A 19,783-nucleotide genomic window follows, 5' to 3' on the forward strand; every position below is an offset into this window, starting at 1 on the left:
GTTTGGTCAGGCAAAAACGAAACAAAACCCCCAAATTTATAACCTACTTATTCCATATGGGCTTTGTAAAGGCAAGAAATGTGAAATCCCTGAAGTACCATATAACAATAAAGCAAGCTGCGTTTTTCAGCCATCCAGAGACAGTGGGAGAGATGATCTTCTTTGTGTTATTCTTGGTTGGAATTGGATATACACTTAGTTTGAGCAAAGAACCTGAGAGGGGCCCATGGCATCTAGAATGGTGTATGGCATCTAGAATGGTGTATATTTGAGGGGCTTGATTTGGTAAAAGTGGTGGCAGCATACTCTGCCACACAGTATGGCTTTTTTAGAGTTTCAAATTTTCAAGAATAATACTACTTAAAGAATTCATTCTAGTTTATCAATAAATACACAGAGCATGAGCATTTTAAATAAAATTGTTAATTGTTGAAGTAGAGGTTCAACAATTAAGATTTTTTTGAGGAGCGATAGTGTATATCTGCTCTAATTTTTCCTCTCAATCACAATTTTTACATATTTCTAATGAGCTATAATTGATAAGTGATCAGCCTGCTTTTCTAAGTACAGATACTCTTGGAAAATTGCAGGTAAATGGGGATTTTGGAAATTAAACTAATTTCTCAAGGGGTTGGTGAAAGATCAAAGAGGAATCCTATAAAGTGATGTTTCTTTGTCTTAGTATGTGTTCTAATTTTAATACATTCAAATGTATGTTTCTAAATTATTATTCTCTCAAATTTGAACATGGCTTGCTTTAATATGAGAATACATGCCTTCAGTGAACACATTCACCATGATATTGACAGAATTATCGACCAATAAAATTATCGTTAAAGTTTCTCACAGCAAGGAGGGAAATTACTATGTGTTGTCCTCACCTTTTTTAAAATGTTTATGTATTTATTTGGCTGCACTGGGTCTTAATTGCTGCATGCAGGGTCTTTAGTTGTGACACATGAGATCTAGTTTCCTGACCAGGGTTGGAACCCAGGCCCTCTGCATTGGGAGTGCAGAGTCTTAGCCACTGGACTACCAGGCAAGTCCCTCTCACCATTTTTGAAGCTATGTTGATTTCAGGTCTGCCATGAAGGTATGGATCATAACTTGGCCATCTGTTATAATAGCCATTATCCACAGGCGGCTACTTAAATTTAGATTCAGTAAAATTAAATAAAATTAAAACTCTAGTCCCTCAGTCATACTCTCCACAGTTCAAGTGCTCAGTAGCCTATTGTACAGGCACAGTTGGAAATACAACACTTCCCTCATTGCACAAAGTTCTACAGGACAGCCCTCGGCTAGACTTACTCTCATCTAGAAGACGTTAGAGGGAGATAACGTGACTTGTAATTTGGGGAGGTTCATATCTACTGCAGAACTCATCCAGTTGTTCTCAAATGTTACCTATAATATTCTGGTCTTTAGAACTTCCCCTGGAACAGAATCCAAACCTCTTGATTATTTTAGACATGACTCATAGTAGAACTAGCAAGGTCCTGTGAGACAGGTGAAACCTGGTTTCAGACCCACTCATTCTTCAACAAATACAAAGCCAAGGTGTACCATAAGCTTTGGAGCAGAGTATCAGGTAGAATATCTACTATTCATTGTAAATTGTTCCTGAAAATTGGAGTCTCTTGAGGCCTGTTTGTCCATAACTCTGGATAATGCTACATAATCCTTAGTGAATTCCATAAGTTCCACCTCTCTCCTGTATTTTTCTTTTTTATATTTGATTAGGAACCAGATGAAAGTAGAATTGATCTTCACTAGTGTTCAAAGGAACTAGCTCTGTACATTGTGTTTGCTACTTCCCAGTTCCCCTTCCCTGCCAACTGAGAAACCTAGAGTTATTATATCAGCTTTATTTTAAGACAGTATGGACTGCTAAGTTCCTTTATCTCCTTAAAGATCATTTTTTAACTCTCTCCACAATGTGCATATACTTATCATGTCTTTTGTCTAAGAGAATGGAAACGAACTAAAGAATTGCAGAGTTCAATGACATTGAACAGTGACATTGTAGGATGGAGCCCACCCTTTGATATCCTAGAGTAGGGCTTTTTATCCTGGGAGGTCTGTGATTTTTAAGGGAATTGTACAAATGCATTTATGAATGTGCTTGTGTCATATCCTCACAGTGTCCTTGATCCTGAAAAAAAAAATGTTACAAACAACTGGCTGAGTTGAAAGAAAAGATTGAATGAGGAAAGATAGAGATGTTCCTTTTCACCTGTTAGTGAAATTCAGCTGGAATTCAGCTCCTTCCTCAGCCAACTCGTTTGTACTCTGGCTCTCTCCCAACTGAGAGTTGCCACAAGTTTTGCTTGTCATCCCCTGCTGTTCCTCTCTTTATGATCAACAGCATCTCACTTCTCAGTCTAGAAAACTAAATGCAACATCCAGCAAAGGTTAACATTTTAAAATTGCTGCTTTCATAATACATTTTTCTTTGTTAAGTGAGAGTCTGAGACAGCTGTGTGTCTTTAAGAAAATTGAGAGGCGTTCCATGCCCTGGCCCTGTCAACTGACCATTGGCTCCAATTTGTCTATAAAGATTGTGGCTTATAAATCGGTAAGTGGTAGGTACATATTTTTTAAAGAAATGTTACCAGGCAGACAAATGTGCTTATATAAGAAACTGGCAACTCATGTGTGGGTTATTCAAAACCATAATTACTGCTTCTCTAACTGCTCTCCCTGTTTATTTCATCTCTATTTAGCTTTTATGTAAAAGGCATGCTAGGAGAGGAAGTTTTAAGAATTGTCTGTAATAGAGGTTGGTTCCCTCCTCTTTCTCTTTCTCTTTCTCTCCATTGATAATTGATTGTTAATCACAAGTTTCAAGTCTTTCCTTCTCCTTTTCTTTTTTAAAAGAAAGAAAATGAAATACATTAAGTTACATTATTGTAGTATTCTAGCAGAAATACAGATACACACCAGAGTTAAGTTCAGAGTTTTTAAAGCTCAGTCACATCTAATTCAATTATTAATGATCTGGTAGTAACAGCATCTAAAAAATATGAACACATTTTGACCTATTACTGTGAAATGGCCTTTTGTAGCATATGTACAATTGTGCATAATAGCACACTTTCAAAAATGAGTTGTTTGTGATAATGACTTCTTGACATTCCAGTTTGAATGTCAGTCTCTGATCCATGCCTCCACATGACCCTCCTTGCCTTTTTTCTTTAAATGCACAAAATAAATATATAAACACACTTAAATATATAAAATGTACACAAGCATTTTTTTTTATAAAGTGTTTTTTTTTTCTTTTAACATTCAAGGAGTTAATTCCAAAACATACTACATGCATGGAAGTACTTCAAGGCCTAGAATAGTGTCCCTGAGAATGAGAATAAGTCTCTTTCCTTTTTTTATTCTTTTGGTAGTTTCTTTTTCACATTTTCTTATTGATTTCTGACTGCTTATAGACTGCTTTCCCCTTTATTCTCTATTGAAAAAGTATGGTAACAAAATGTAGGGTCTTCTTTTATTAGGTAGTCTGTGGGTTTTGTATAGAAAGTGTTTGAGTATCTATGCATATTAATATTCATCTATGGATTACCCCTGGAAAATAAATTGTAGAAAGTATTATAAACTAAAATTTCCACAGTAAGCCAGAGACAACAAACCAGTGTAGCTGGAGTGATTGTTTTGGATTTTTTTCTGTAAAGCAGAAAGTATATTAGTTTTTCCTCTTTCATCAATCTGAATCCTGACTTTCCTTGTTTTCCCTTTATTTTTCTTTCGGAAATCAGATTCTACAGGAGAAAGTTAAAAAGTGTTGGACAGTTGTGGATGCAAGAACTCTGAAAAAAGAAGATATACAAAAAGAAACAGTTTATTGCTTGAATGATGATGATGAAACTGAAGTTTCAAAAGAGGATACTATTCAAGGTATTATGCCAGTGAGAGCTTCACTGTTTCCTGGAAGATTTGCTTCAAGATGATACGAGGCAGGCTAGGTTTTGTATTGTTATTTGTCTAGACACACGTCTGTGTGAGGGAATCATGGAATGCTGGGCTTTGTAACTCATCTGTTGGGGCTTGGGCAGGGCTGTTCTGAAACAGGAGTATGCTCACACATTTGGTTTCTCTTGGTTTTATTTATTTATTTTTAATTGTTGATGATTGCTTTATAATACTGGTTTGATTTCTATCATACATTAATATGAATTAACCATAGGTGTACATGAATCTCTTTCCCACTTCCCGCCCATTCCCACCCCTCTAGGTTATTACAGAGCCCCAGTTTGAGTTCCCTGAGTTGTACAGCAAGTTCCCATTAGCTGTCTGTTTACATGTGTTAGTGTATATGCTTCTATGCTATTCTCTCCATTCATCTCTCCCTCTCACTCTTCTCAAGTGACAGGACTTAAGACTTGGCTTTGTTTTGAATTCTGAGCTTACTAGCTAGGCAAATGCTTATATTAACATGGGTGAAGCAACTTTTTTTATGAATCTTTGACTTCCATGGTGATCATTTTTCTGAATGCCAATTTCAGGTCTCATAATGTGCCAGATTAGCTCCCTTAAGGTAATTTAGGGGATAAGAAAAATTATTTATATTTGTCATGTTGCTTTTTATTCGTTGGGATCTTTAGAGTTGTACTTCATATATTTATATCCATTGGCTCTGTAGAATGTATTTAGATCATGTCTCTATACAGAGGGCTTAGAAACCAGCTGAATGTTCAAGAGCTAAAATGATAAGATTCCAAATGATGGTTAAGATAGAAGCCAGAGTCTTTATATAATAAATTTATCACCAGACTACTATGTGGTAAATAGTCTCAGGATAATTTTAATTTGCAAGCCTTGAAAAAATTCCTTTTATCTGTGTGGCATTGTATCACAGTATTTGTATATATTTATATGTTTTGCAGGGTTTCAGGGGGTAGGAGAGTGATTAAAAGTGGTAGTGGTTATGCCTCCTTTCTTTCTCCTCATGGGTTATATTTAGAATGCAATTACCATCTCATAATCTCTACTAACTCTTTAATTCAGCTCATCGGTAGAGTATGGTTAAGAACAGAAATTTTGGAGTCAGACTGGTTAGAATCTTGGCTCTACTACTTGCTAGTCATTTAATCCTAGTATAATGACTGTCTCATAGTAGGAGGATTAACATGATTAAGGACATAAGACCAGAAAAGTAGAGGGCCTTCCCAATGATACTGAGTAGTTGGGTAAGATGTACTGGGCATATACAGATTCGTGGTCAGAGCAGTATATAAAAGACAACCTGCATTTTCTCTTTTAATCTTCACAGCAAGCAGTGAAGTAGGCACTCTTGTTCCCATTTTACAGATAAGAGAATTGAGGCTGAAAGACATTCATTAACATGTACAGTATCACATAGTTAACAGCTAGTAGATTTGAACCCAGGGCTGCAAGAGTCTGTGTTTCTCCATACTATTCTGAGTTAGGAAGGGCTCTGAATGATACACTGAAGAGCTAATGCTTAATTTTGAGAGCAACATGGAGCTGTTTATAATTTTGAGGAGTAGAGTGTCAGAGTTGTGTTTTAAGAAGATTAATAGGACATCTGGGTATAGGATGAATTGGAAGGAGAAGGGACTAGACATGAGGGTGCCAATTCTTTTGATTGCAAGCAAAGAAAGCAACTCTGGTTTATCTTAGGCAAAAGCAAATTCATTGGTAGAGCAATGGAGAGGAAAGAGTTAAATATGGTGTAAGTTCAAAGAGTATAGGTGTGTAGCTTTTCTCTCTTAGCTTTTTGCAGTTACCCACATCCTTCCTTTGCCTGTCCTTTACTCTGTACCCCCTAATAGGTAGAGTTCTCTCTTCTAGATAGAGGGATTAGTTAATATGAACAAAGGACTGTGGTTGTATTTGTAGTCTCTTCTCTACTTTTGACCATATACAAAAGTTACAGTAATTGATTTGCCCTTTAAAAGATGAACCAGAAAACATGACACTTTTAATGAGAAGTTTCAAATTACTCTTAAACAATTCAAGTAAGATGTCTGAAAAAACATTATGTATCACTCTTATGTGCCATATGTTTCCCTCTTAATTTTTTGTTGAAATTTTTTTTATCATTAGCTTTTATTAAAAGACTTACAGAAATGTGTTTCTTTTTAATCAAATATATTGTATGAACAGAGTGAGAGGGACTAATAAACATTGGATCACAGAATCTGCCCCCAGACACACAGGTTTCTTTGTTTCTTGGAGTGAAGATGCACGCATGTGCTTTTCCTTTTTGTCTACCCCAGGTCAGACTCCTTGGACTTTGATGATCTTTCTCCCTTTTTTAAACATATAATACTATATAGTGAAAGGGAACAACCTTGCATAGAGCAAAGACTCTGAAACAGGGTTGGAGTTTTTTTAAGGAGCCAAGAGCCTATATGTGTATGAATACCCTAAGTAATTAAAAAAATATATAGACAATCCTACCCCAGAAATAAAATAAATTTAAATGCAGAAAAATGTCCAGCATATCAATTGAATGTTTCTGAATAGAAAAATTTCGGCATCTTCCATTAGGCATTTATATATCTCCAGCATCCGTTTTTGGGAACATTTTGTTCTGAAATTTTCCAGTGGGTGTTTTTCTCTGTAGATCTCCAGGTTTCTGAATAAATGTGTTCTTGTTATTATGTTTACAAGTCATGATTATGCTTTATAGTCATTCATGGTTTATCTTTGGAGAATAACTAGTACATTGCATTTGCTGCTATTCTTTCTTCTAGGCTGGATATCATCAAGGTAACTAGATGGCAGAATATGCTACTTAAACAAATGTAATTAGATTTTAATTGTCTCTTTATTGTATATGTTTGTGGATCTGCTGCTTCTTTTCCCTCATTGATCACAAGGGATAGAAATTTGATTCCAGGAAACAGTATATAGAGGCTTGATCTGGAGTGTGCATATATTGTTAATGTATGTGTGGGGCCAATTTCAGCTTGTAGAAAATGAGGCCCCATATGCTTAACAGATGCTCTTCTCTTGTTCTCCAGGGTTCCGCTATGGGAGTGATATCATTCCTTTCTCTAAAGTGGATGAGGAACAAATGAAGTATAAATCGGAGGGAAAGTGCTTCTCTGTTTTGGGATTTTGTAGATCTTCTCAGGTAAAGCACATATTCTACTAATTGTAAACAAAACAGATGAGCTTTTTTCTCATTATTATTTAAAATGGTGTGGTTTTGATTGGACCTTTTATTTATACTTATTTCACTTTTAATTTTTATAAATGGAGTTTGCGGCGCTACTATCTTTGATTTTTGAAGATCAAGAGGTAGAGAAGTCAGCATGAATCAGAAGAATAAACTCAGTGAAAAATCACTTCTTAGCTTTGGTGTCAGTTGTAGCTCATGGTAGCCTTAAAGAAACAGCAGCTATTTCTTTGCTGTTGTATTCCTTTCTCTAATTGTAAACTGGAATGTTTTATAGGAATGAAAGTCTAGTTGGGTTTTGAATGACCATAGATCTCTTAGAATATCATTGATTTATGCCAGTCACCCTTCTCAGTGGCCAACAGAGATCTAAGATGTGAAGCTTGTTCATAAGTCATCTGTTTTTCAGACAGCAGTACAAAGATGCAAAGTAGACACAATGGGAAATGCAGTAACTCAGTGAAGGCTGTGAGATACAATATACGGTCCTAGAAAGAGTCATTAAAAATTCATAGAGGTCTTAAGTGAAATGTCTTGAAATGTACTTGAATAAGTAGAAAGTGCATCTTTTCAGGCTTTATAGGGATGAAGAGATTCTTGTTGGCTCTAGAAGAACTCAAGTGAGAATTAAAATAAAATAAATATAATCCAGATTTGAACTTCTTCATGTTGCTCTGGCATGTAGTCCTTGTGTAAGTCAGTGTTAGAATAATTCAGTGAAGTTGGGGAGAATGTGTTTCATGATATGTTCAAACTGTTAGGTGCATTTTTAAGACTCATAAGCCAAAAATTGAGAATATTTACTTAAAGTCAATACAGTTTTAATGGTGAGATTAAATACTTTTTGGAAGTTGAGAGTCTCTAACAAATTACCATCAACATACTTTTCTTTAAAATTATTTACTTTGGGAGGTGTGATTAAACTTAAAATTTATGGTTATTAAAGTCAGTGCTTGTGAGTCAAGTGAAACAGAGCCTCCATTCAGACCTGTTTGTAGAAACTGGCCTCTTGGGAACTAATTCCAGATAGGCAGAGAAGAATTGCCTATCTAAAACTGCTACAACTATAATTGAGGACTCAAAAAACTTAAATCATCTGTGCCACAGTGGGTGTGGGGGCCCATTTAGTTAAATGGTGGAGCAAGACAGAGTGAGCTGAAAAAGTACATATTCCATTTAAAGAGATTTTTATTCACTTAAACTGAAGTTTTAAGTCATGAAGTATTTTCTAAATCAACTTTTTTTGATGTTAAGCTCTAAGTTATTTTTATCTTAAGTACAGTATCAGACAGATACAATAGAAATAGTCATAATAGCTTCCATTTATTGAGTGATTACAATATTATATTCAGTACACTAAGCATTTTATATAAATTCCCATTTAATTCTTATTACAACCCTCTTCAATTCAGTTCAGTTCAGTCGCTCAGTCGTATCTAACTCTTTGCAACCCCATGGACTGTAGCACACCAGGCCTCCCTGTCCATCACCAACTCCCAGCATTTACTCAAACTCATGTCCATTGAGTCGGTGATGCCATCCAACCATCTCATCCTCTGTCATCCCCTTATCCTCCCACCTTCAATCTTTCCCAGCATCAGGGTCTTTTCAAATGAGTCAGTTCTTTGCATCAGGTGACAAAAGTATTGGAGTTTCGGCTTCAACATCAGTCCTTCCAATAAATAATCAGGACTGATTTCCTTTAGGATGGACTGGTTGGACAACCCTCTTAGGTAGGTGCATGATATGTACTTTATATATTAGGAAATTGAGGTTCAGAGCTGTTAGATAATAGGCCCAAGGTCACCCAGTTAGAAGGTGGTAGAGATGGGTTTTGAACAAGGTCTCTCTGACTCTAAAGCTATGCCATTCATCAACTGTTATCTGTGCACTGATAGGCTCATTTTTGAATAGTCTAGCTTTTACATACTTGCTTTTGTGTATTGTGTTAACAAATGCATACACAGCGTCTTAAGGTTTTCCCATACCAACTAAGGTAAAGTGTACGTATGTACCTTCTAACAGACTAGTAATTAGCTTTAAATAAATAAGATCACGTACTTTTCCAGATTCCCTTAAACTGAGGGACACTAATATTTCTGGATTAAATTAGTGTGAAACTTCTCATTATATAAAAGGACTTTTTGGTTTGGTTTTTTTTTTTTTGAATTGTGAATTATTCTTTTAAATTTTCAAGAGACTTTTTACTTTGTCTTCTTCCAAGTTGTCAGTGTTCTTGGTATCTAATTATAGGATGGATAAGAATTTAGCCAGAAATTCCCCAAATGTCTAACTGTCCTTTGAGAAGTCATTTAGGTGCCTTAGGAAAAGGTATCATTAACTGTTCTTGAATCAATCAACTATTACAGATTCTAATAAAAGGGCAAATAAATCTATACAAATGTAGCAGACTGAAAATATAAAATTATTCCCATATTTCTTCAAATAATGGTTTTCAGATGGGGAATGGATGTGAAGATGGAGGGTATTTGGATTATATGGGCCTCACCCCCACACCTTTGAGACTCAGTTTTCTTGAACTGCTGTTACTGTGAAAGCACTCACAATTTCTCAGCATTAGAGGTGGGAGGGCAGAAAAAATATATGAGAAGCATTACTTCTCTTATGGCACCTTCTTGGAAACTCTGGACTCAAGATGACATAGATCAAAGAGGTGTTGATCTTGGTTGATAGATGCAGATGGTTATAATATCAGGAACTCTTAGTATTCATTTTCTAGTCTGTCTTTGACTCTGATGCTGTGCTAGTTAAGTAATTTAAAGGACAAATGGTACTCTAGTCTCTTTGCTATTCATCAGTGCTTTGTCATTGCTCTTAGGATGAAGTCCAAACCGCTTTGCTTATAAGAGACTTCATGATCTGATCTATGCTAAATCTTACTCATCTGATTTTACATTTGTAGTGTTTAATTGATTTAAACCTCAAGTAGTAAATTGTTTCTAGTGCCTGTGAATGTTTTTCAGCAAGAGCATTTTTAATAGAATTTCTTAATAACATGTGGCATTATGGTTTCATATGTTCCTGACTTTGGATCTAAACCAGTTCTTTTCCTCACTTCCTCGTGTAGGTCCACATGAAATATTTTATGGGATATCAAGTTCTAAAGGTCTTTGCAGCAAAAGATGATGAGGTGAGTTGACAGTAGGTCTTTGAGGCAGGGCCACAGAATTGAATTGTCATTTTAAGTGTGTTGTTTGGGGCTTTTATAGTTTAAAATAGCATTAATTCTTGCAACAGCGGTGGGAAAATTCACAGACCTTTAGCTTTGAAAATGAAGAAATGATAAATGAATTTGTCGTAGCATGAGCATAAGGCCTGAGAACATAGTCCTGCAATTGGAGATCAAGTGAGTATTAAAAACAAAAACGTTTGAACAAATACATTTAATTTGGAGATCTCATGGTCACAGGTTCAGGAAGTGTGGCATTAGGTTAATATTTTCATTTTCATAAGCAGAACATTTAGTGCTGGCTTGAACATCCTGAACAAAGCTAGTGGAGGTAATGGAATTCCAGCTGAGCTATTTCAAATCCTAAAAGATGATGCTGTTAAAGTACTGCACTCAATATACCAGCAAACGTGGAAAACTCAGCAGTGGCCACAGGACTGGAAAAGGTCAGTTTTCATTCCAGTCCCAAAGAAGGGCAATGCCAAGAATGTTCAAACTACCAAAGTACGCTCATTTCACTTGCTAGCAAAGTAATGTTCAAAATTCTCCAAGCTAAGATTCAACAGGTCATGAACCGACAACTTCCAGATGTTCAAGCTGGATTTCGAAAAGGCAGAGGAAGCAGAGATCAAATTGCCAACACCCGTTGGATCATAGAAGAAGCAACAAAATTCCAGGAAAGCATCTATTTCTGCTTTACTGACTACACTAAAGCCTTTGACTGTGTGGATCACAACAAACTGTGGAAAATTCTTAAAGAGATGGGAAAACCAGACCACCTGACCTGCCTCTTAAGAAATCCATATGCAGGTCAGGAAGCAACAGTTAGAACTGGACATGGAACAACAGACTGGTTCCAAGTAGGGAAAGGAGTACGTCAAGGCTGTATATTGTCACTTTGCTTATTTAACTTATATGCAGAGTACATCATGAGAAACACTGGGCTGGAAGAAGCACAAGCTGAAATCACGGTTGCTGGGAGAAATATCAATAACCTCAGATATGCAGGTGACACCACCCTTATGGCAGAAAGTGAAGAAGAACTAAAGAGCCTCTTGATGAAAGTGAAAGAGGAGGGTGAAAAAGTTGGCTTAAAGCTCAACATTCAGAAAACTAAGATCATGGCATCCAGTCCCATCACATGGCAAATAGATGGGGAAACAGTGGAAACAATGACAGACTTTATTTTTCTGGGCACCAAAATCACTGCAGATGGTGACTGCAGCCATGAAATTAAAAGACGCTTACTCCTTGAAAGGAAACTAATGACCAACCTAGACAAATTAAAAAGCAGAGATATTACTTTGCCAACAAAGGTCCATCTAGTCAAGCCTATGGTTTTTCCAGTAGTCATGTATGAATGTGAGAGTTGGACTATAAAGAAAGCTGAGCACTGAAGAATTGATGCTTTTGAACTGTGGTGTTGGAGAAGCCTCTTGAGAGTCCCTTGGACTGCAAGGAGATCCAACCAGTCAATCCTAAAGGAAATCAGTCCTGAATATTCATTGGAGGGACTGATGCTGAAGCTGAAGCCCCAATACTTTGACCACCTGATGTGAAGAATTGACTCTTTGGAAAAGACCCTGATGCTGGAAAAGATTGAAGGCAGGAAGAGAAGGGGACGACAGAGGATGATATGGTTGGATGGCATCACTGACTTAATGGACATGAGTTTGAGCAAGCTCTGGGTGTTGGTGATGGACAGGGAAGCCTGGCGTGCTGCAGTCCACGGGGTTGCAAAGAGTCGGACACAACTTAGTGACTGAACAACAGCAACAAAGCATCCTGAAGATGTACTTACTCACTGCACTACTTCCATCATTGAGAAATTTGTCCTATTCGCTTTGCCCCTTTCTTTTCATTCTCTTCCTACATCCCCAAGAGATTCTGTTTTCAGGCTGGTTTCTGCCTAACAACCCATGACTGTTGCATCCTACGTGCACACCTGCCCTCTCTACAAATATTTTCTATGCAGTCTTCAAGTCAGAACTCCCTTGGAGATTTTGATGTTAACTGGAAGCTTACCATCCTGTGTCTGTTTCAGACTACTTAAACAGGTCTCCAAGTTCCAGAAGTTATTTATATTTGGAACTAGTAAACTGAATGCAGAAGACTTTGTTTGGATGGTGGTGTTAGGGATCCAGTCCTCCTTTTCCCTTCACCTCTGAAAGGTAGCTGGCTGCTGATTTAGCGAATGGATATGCCAATATTCCATTAGAGCAGTAAAGTTAAGAGAAGAAAATGTTTGGCTTCCACTCAGTGTTGAATAGATTTGTTAATGCACAGTAGGTGTATGTGACTCCTCAAATTTGAAACTCCTACTTTATGTATTTCTTCTGAATCAAATCCTTTTGGGAATCATGCAGTTCTAGTATATATTGTCAACACAACTGCATTTTTAACTTCTGCTGAAGTTTTAACTCCAGCTTAATGTCCCTTTACCCAAAGAAAATTCTGATCACTTCATGTGATTGCTGGGTATGAGTAGGAAAAGTCACGTCACAAAGCCATGTTAGCACATGTCATTATCTAGACTTGCTAGCTCGTGTCAGGGCAGCCTTGTGGCTTGTATAGTTCACATCCAGCCTTATACGGAACCTATAGATTACAGGGTCACTTTGTGTCACTCAAGAAAAAAAAAATTCTACTAACGGCAGAGGGCTACTCTGTGGTGTCAGTTCTTAGTGTCATACTCAAAGAATAATATTAACTAATTGGAGGTTAATGAGATAAGCTGAGAAAGAAAGAAACTGTCATATGGAAATTTTCAGTAAAAGATAACACGGAGAAGACTTGTGTAGGTAGCAGGGGAATAGGAGGGATGAGAGATGTGATAGCCTTCTTCAGATACTTAGAGGGTTATCATATGGAGCAGAAGCTAGACTCTGCTTCCTGCCAGAGGGTAAATTGGAACCAACAAGTGGTCATTTTGTTCACCATGAAGAATTATTTATCAATAAGGATTACTGTCTCCATATGGATTTGTTCCTTGTGAGATGGTCCAGTCCTCATTCCTGTAAGTTTCTAAGCAGAGTCTCCATCAATCAGGGGAAGACAAGACCTTCATTGTGTGGGTTGCCAAACTGGATGAATACTTTGTTTTCAACTCAAATATTCTATGAATCTATGAATATATTCCTTTTTAAGAATATTTTCTCTGGTTATTAGCATTTTTTTTTTTTTTTACAGAGAATCTACACTTAGGTCCTGGTTTTCACTGTGTGTAAGAGAAGGGGAGAGGAGAAACCGAAGGAAATGGAGCTTTAGTTGAGTTTCCCACAAGTGTAGTGTTGTGTTATAATATAGCAGACACTGGGGACCCCGTCCTTCCTTCTTTAAATATCCCAGTTGGTTCTAACAAAGACACCCAAATAAAAATTTGCAGATACATTGGAAGTAATCTCTTCCTTAGTTTCCCATTGTGCTGATGTGGTCTCTTGTATGGGACTTGTTAGAATATATACATTCTGTACTTGGTACACATCTCGTTTCTGCTTGTCAAGAGGAAATTAGTTCAGTGAGAGGAGAGACTCAACTTTTTTTTCTTAGAGTGCCTAAGACAGTACTTGGCAACATGGCAGCCCCAGCAAGCAGTAGATGTGGGATTTGAATTCCTCTACTTGTAGCAGCGGCATCCCTGCTGACGGCGTTGCTGCCATTGTGTGGTTCGAAAGGCAATACCAAAGAATGCTCAAACTACCGCACAATTGCAGTCATCTCACACACTAGTAAAGTAATGATTAAAATTCTCCAAGCCAGGCTTCAGCAATACGTGAACCGTGAACTTCCAGATGTCCAAGCTGGTTTTAGAAAAGGCAGAGGAACCAGAGATCAAATTGCCAACATCTGCTGGATCATCAAAAAAGCAAGAGAGTTCCAGAAAAACATCTATTTCTGCTTTATTGACTATGCCAAAGCCTTTGACTGTGTGGATCACAATAAACTGTGGAAAATTCTTAAAGAGATGGGAATACCAGACCACCTGACCTGCCTCTTGAGAAACCTGTATGCAGGTCAGGAAGCAACAGAACTGGACATGGAACAACAGACTGGTTCCAAGTAGGGAAAGGAGTTTGTTAAGGCTGTATATTGTCACTTTGCTTATTTAACTTATATGCAGAGTACATCATGAGAAACACTGGGCTGGAAGAAGCACAAGCTGAAATCAAGATTGCCGGGAGAAATATCAATAACCTCAGATATGCAGATGGCACCACCCTTATGGCAGAAAGTGAAGAAGAACTAAAGAGCCTCTTGATGAAAGTGAAAGAGGAGAGTGAAAAAGTTGGCTTAAAGCTTAACATTCAGAAAACGAAGATCATGGCATCCAGTCCCATCACTTCATGGCAAATAGATTGGGGAAACAATGACAGACTTTATTTTTCTGGGCTCCAAAATCACTGCAGATGGTGACTGCAGCCATGAAATTAAAAGACGCTTACTCCTTGAAAGGAAACTAATGACCAACCTAGACAACGTATTAAAAAACAGAGACATTACTTTGCCAACAAAGGTCCATCTAGTCAAGCCTATGGTTTTTCCAGTAGTCATGTATGGATGTGACAGTTGGACTATAAGGAAAGCTGAGCACTGAAGAATTGATGCTTTTGAACTGTGGTGTTGGAGAAACCTCTTGAGAGTCCCTTGGAGTGCAAGGAGATCCCACCAGTCCATCCTAAAGGAGATCAGTCCTGGGTGTTCATTGGAAGGACTGATGCTGAAGCTGAAACTCCAATACTTTGGCCACCTGATGCAAAGAGCTGACTCATTGGAAAAGACCCTGACGCTGGGAAAGATTGAAGGCAGGAGGAGAAGGGGATGACAGAGTATGATATGGTTGGATGGCATCACTGACTCAATGGACATGAGTTTGGGTAAACTCCAGGAGTTGGTGATGGACAGGGAGGCCTGGTGTGCTGTAGTCCATGGGGTCGCAAAGAGTCGGACATGACTGAGCGACTAAACTGAAGACAGTACTTAGCCAAGAGTAGGCACTAAGTTAATATTCCTTGAACTGGAAAGGTAATCACTCTATCATGACATCTGTAGAGGATTTTTATGGTAAGGTGTTGATATCATAGGTTTTTTGTGGAGAAGATGGGAATATACATAGCTAACTTTGATGGATGTTAGGAATTGACACATAGTATCAAAAACATACAAATGTTTTTGTATTCTTATTTGAGAAAAATACAAAGTGTTTGAGAGGTTAGAGAGAGGGGGGAGGGCTTAGTAAGGCATATCTGAAATGGAGAACTTGTCAGTTTGCTGATTCTTGAGGATGGGTTCGAAGCTTGAGAGCCAGAGATTTGGGGAGAGCATTCCAGTGAGGAGAAATTGTGCATAGAAAAAGCTACTGGGGCGGGAAAGCACAAGACTTGCCTGTGAATAATGATCTGCCCTACTGAGGCTGAGAAAGAGGTGCCTGTGGAGGTTTTTATGGAAGAGAGCGACATAGTCAGCTCTCGGAACAGGGGACACCATGATGGAACAGGGCGGATAGAATCTGAAAAATGGCATATAAGTCGAATTTGTAGAGCTTGATGAACACCTGAAGTTGAAGGACAGTAGGGGAGGCCTTATCAAAAAGTTCAGCACTTCTCATTTGGAAGTGATATTTGTGGAAGTAGGGGATACAGGTGGAGAAGAGGGGAGAGATACTAAATTTAGTTTCAGTCATAGACAGTTTGAAATACCTGAGGTATAACTGTACAAGTTATCTACCAACTAGTAGGCTATGTAAGTCTAGATCTTGGGAGTTTTAAAGCTGAATATACAGATTTTTGATTCATCAACTCATGGGACTGGATGAAATAAATTGTCACCAAAGTAGAGTTCTTTTACAGTGAGAGGAGGAGAGAAAGGCCAAGAGCAGAATTTCAAGATTGGAAGACGAGAAGAGCTGGGGGAAGAGTGGTCCACAAAGGTAGAATAATCAGAGGAGAGTGTTGCTTCTGAAGCCAAAGAAAGAGAAAGTGTAGAGAAAGAGGGATGGTCAGATGCTACTGAAAGGTCAAACAGATAAAATGGAGACTGAGACTCCGGCAACTTGGAGATCACAGGGCACTTCAGAGTAGTTTCAGGAGGGAAATGGCTACGTAGCTGGTTTAGATTGAAGAATAATTGTGTTCTAAGTGGTGAAACAAGATTATTTCATGAAATTTAAAGATAAAGGAAAAGAAGGTTACAGATAGTAATTTATGGAGAGAGGGGCAAAGAAAAATTTTGTTTAGAGTTAGGTATGAATTCAGAGGAGGAGGCAAGTTGAAGGAAAAAGAGCATATAATGAAGTTCCCAAAGAGGTACAGTAAATGTGATCAAATGCAGATGTGTACAGTGTAGCCTTCAAGTGGATAGAGAGGTATTTAATATCCAAAACTGGGAGAAAGTGGGTAGCAATCTTACAAGTATTCGGTTTGCTGTGAAAATCCTCACATGTTGGACACGTGTTAACACAGGCATCTCTTTTACTAGGCAGCGGCAGTTGCCCTCTCCTCCCTGATTCACGCTTTGGATGAATTAGACATGGTGGCCGTGGTTCGATATGCTTACGACAAAAGAGCTAATCCTCAAATAGGCGTTGCTTTTCCTTTGATCAAGGACGCATATGAGGTAGAACCTGCAAGTCGTTTATTCATATTAATTTTCCCCTTCAGTTGCTTTGTTCTAAACAGTGTTTTTCAACTATTCATGTGCATGGGAGGTACTGAGGGGATCTGGTTAAAATGCATATTCTGATTCTGTAGCTCTGGGGAGGGGCATTGCCTGAAATTCTGCATTTCTCACCCACTCCCACCTAATGCTGAGACTGCTGGTCTGGAAATCACACTTTCAGTTGCAGTGAAAGAACATAAGTTACGACAGTGTACAAGGAGTTTCCTAATAAAACAACTAGTAAAGGTTGACTATGACTTACCGTTTGCCCAATCCAGTGACCTTCTCTGCATTCTCATCCTTCCTGACTTCTCAGAACCTTAAGGGAATACAGATTACCTCCCTTTTTACAATAGTCTTTACCCTGGGTAAAGGTTGAGGATGTGATTTTCTTGTGATCCTGCTGAATTTATGTTTTTTTAGGGCTGTTCTGTTGAAAATACAGGTCTAGATTCCTTGCCATTTCCTGTGTCTCAGAGAACTCACTGTGGCAGAAATGGAAGAGAAGGCAGATATCCTGACTTCCATGTCAGCCTGCCAGTCACCTTGACTCTTCTCATTTGTTGTGTTGGTCATGCATTTTGTAGATATTTGATAGTCTTTCTTTGAGCATTTCTTTTATATTTACTATTTTTGTACTGTTTGCAGTTGTTTACAGCTAATCACAGGGCTTCCCAGGTGACTCAGTGGTAAAGAATCCACTTACCAATCAGGAGTCACGGATTCAATCCCTGGGTCAGGAAGGTCCTCTGGAGAAGGAAGTGGCTACCCACTCCAGTATTCTTGCCTGGGAAATCCCATGGACAGAGGAGCCTAGCGGGTTACAGTCCATGGGGTCGCAAGGAGTCGAACACGACTGAACTGAGCAACTGAACAACAGCAGCGGCTAATAACAGAGATCAGAGCACTTCACTCTCTATGTCCTATACTTTTGCCTTCTGATTTTTGAACTCCCTCTGTTGAGCCATTTTCATAGGATTTGGGATCAGCTTTAAATTTTTCCATTAATTCAGTTGTCTCTGTTTTTATTTCCACTGTTTCTCATTAGTGTTTAGTGTACATACAGCTGCCTTTCATGGAAGATTTGCGCCAGTACATGTTTTCATCCTTGAAAAATAATAGGAAGTGTACTCCCACAGGTGAGTTTATTTCCATTTTGCTCAGTGATTTGCTCTAAACACAGACGGGGAGAAACCACCTGTCTTTAGTCATGTTTGGGGGCTAGGATTTCACAGGGTGGGATTATAGTTGACCCTTGAACACGGAAGAGGTTTGGGGCACTACTCCCCCAGTTGAAAATCCGTGTATAACTTTACAGGGCCCTCAGTATTCACAGATCTGTATCTGTGGATTCAACCAATCTCAGATTGTATAGAAATGTACATATTTACTTGTAATCCACATGTAAGTGGATCTGAGCAGTTCAAACCCATGTTGTTCAAGGATCAACTGTAGTTGGATTCCAATCACAGTGGTATACGGTAATGATAAAAGGTGATTTTTTCCCCAGTAGTAGGGATAGATTTGCTCCAAACATTCTCCAGCATCCCCCTTCTAACTTAGAGGTTCTATCTAGGGAGCAATTTAATGGAAATGGATATACATTCGCTAATTATGAGCAGAGGATTTGTCCTCCAGTGCAGTGAATTGACACATGGTGTCAAACCTGTGACTAGTGTCCTACATAAAATATGATGTACCTTTAACCATACTTTTCTCTTTGCCCTTTCTTCTTAGTTCACATTTTCAGTCCAAGACCTGTTGCTCCTTATTGCCAGGAGTTCCTGGGAGCTTAATAAGAAGAGGCCTTTATTAAGCATCTGGCTGCAGATGTCAGGATGCTACACACAGTGATTCTCACACATATAGATCCTGTCTTCCAGAAATCTCACAGTTTAAGGCAGTTATCATAAGATACAATAGTGGGCTGAAATAGAGAACATACCAAAAAGAACACAGAATTTTGAATAAATGTTTTAGTTGACAGCTTTAAATCTGCCTTGGTGTAGGATGAGAGAGCTGTGAAGTGAGTTCAGAACTGGGTGCTCGCTATATGTTGGGAGCAGGGTGTGGGAGAAGGGCCAAGAATCAAATCCGTCATGTGGAGTCAGGCAAGGACTTGAATGTGTAGAAGATGCCTGTGTGTTACAATATTCAGTCTTTTCCTCTTGATAATTCCAAACTTTAAATGAGAAGAACATTTAAAAAAGAGAACTTTGTTGAGAGAGAACCTAATAGATATAAATCACTCAGGATCTAAAACATTATTTTTCGATCTATTGATTTATTTCATGTGAGTTGACACTTTTGTCTGCATTTGCTCCATTGGAAAAACAGATCATTAAAGCTGTTTGGCATATTCCCCAAGTCAACATTTATGTAAGCATGTGTGATGCCAGTGTGGTCTGGCCTGATACTGGCCTGGAGTAGCAGATGGAAATCACTGAATATTCACCCACACAGGTACCACCTCCTTTCTATTGCCGGGTGGACCCTGCAGTCATCAGTTTGAGATGGTGCCTGAAACCTCCCTTAGAAAGTAAAAAAATGGGACAGAAATGTCTCATGATAGATGTCTGTATGCTCATTCCTTTTGTAGTAGCTGTCTGAAAGCTATGTTTGAAAGGTGAAGAAGAGAAGTATAATAAACCTTGAGGAACTGCTTACTCTCTTCCACCTTTTGCCTAGTGGCTGTGAATGATCCCAAAATAGCACTTCAGCTTTTTAACAGCTGAACTGCCGTATGAATCAGCAGAATGAAAGTTCCTTGTGGTAGT

General features: G+C 38.3%; 1 protein-coding gene across 10 annotated transcripts in view; it reads left to right on the forward strand.

Annotated features, from left to right (window-relative positions):
• XRCC5 (X-ray repair cross complementing 5) overlaps positions 1-19,783 on the forward strand; it is an 81,300-nt gene that overhangs the window by 11,584 nt on the left and 49,933 nt on the right. For 8 of the 10 annotated variants that reach the window (XM_081578207.1, XM_081578213.1, XM_081578204.1 and 5 more), the window contains 6 exons: positions 2,464-2,578; positions 3,771-3,909; positions 7,005-7,117; positions 10,251-10,313; positions 16,827-16,964; positions 18,055-18,145. In XM_081578207.1, the coding sequence (XP_081434333.1) occupies positions 2,464-2,578; positions 3,771-3,909; positions 7,005-7,117; positions 10,251-10,313; positions 16,827-16,964; positions 18,055-18,145 (659 nt within the window). Of the gene's footprint in view, positions 1-2,463; positions 2,579-3,770; positions 3,910-7,004; positions 7,118-10,250; positions 10,318-16,826; positions 16,965-18,054; positions 18,146-19,783 lie in introns of all 10 variants that reach the window. The other 2 variants (XM_081578206.1, XM_081578212.1) reach the window with 1 other exon arrangement.

The sequence above is a fragment of the Giraffa tippelskirchi genome, chromosome 3, assembly GCF_054371585.1.
Source record: "Giraffa tippelskirchi isolate mGirTip1 chromosome 3, T2T-mGirTip1v1.2.pri, whole genome shotgun sequence".
Lineage (NCBI taxonomy): Eukaryota > Metazoa > Chordata > Mammalia > Artiodactyla > Giraffidae > Giraffa > Giraffa tippelskirchi.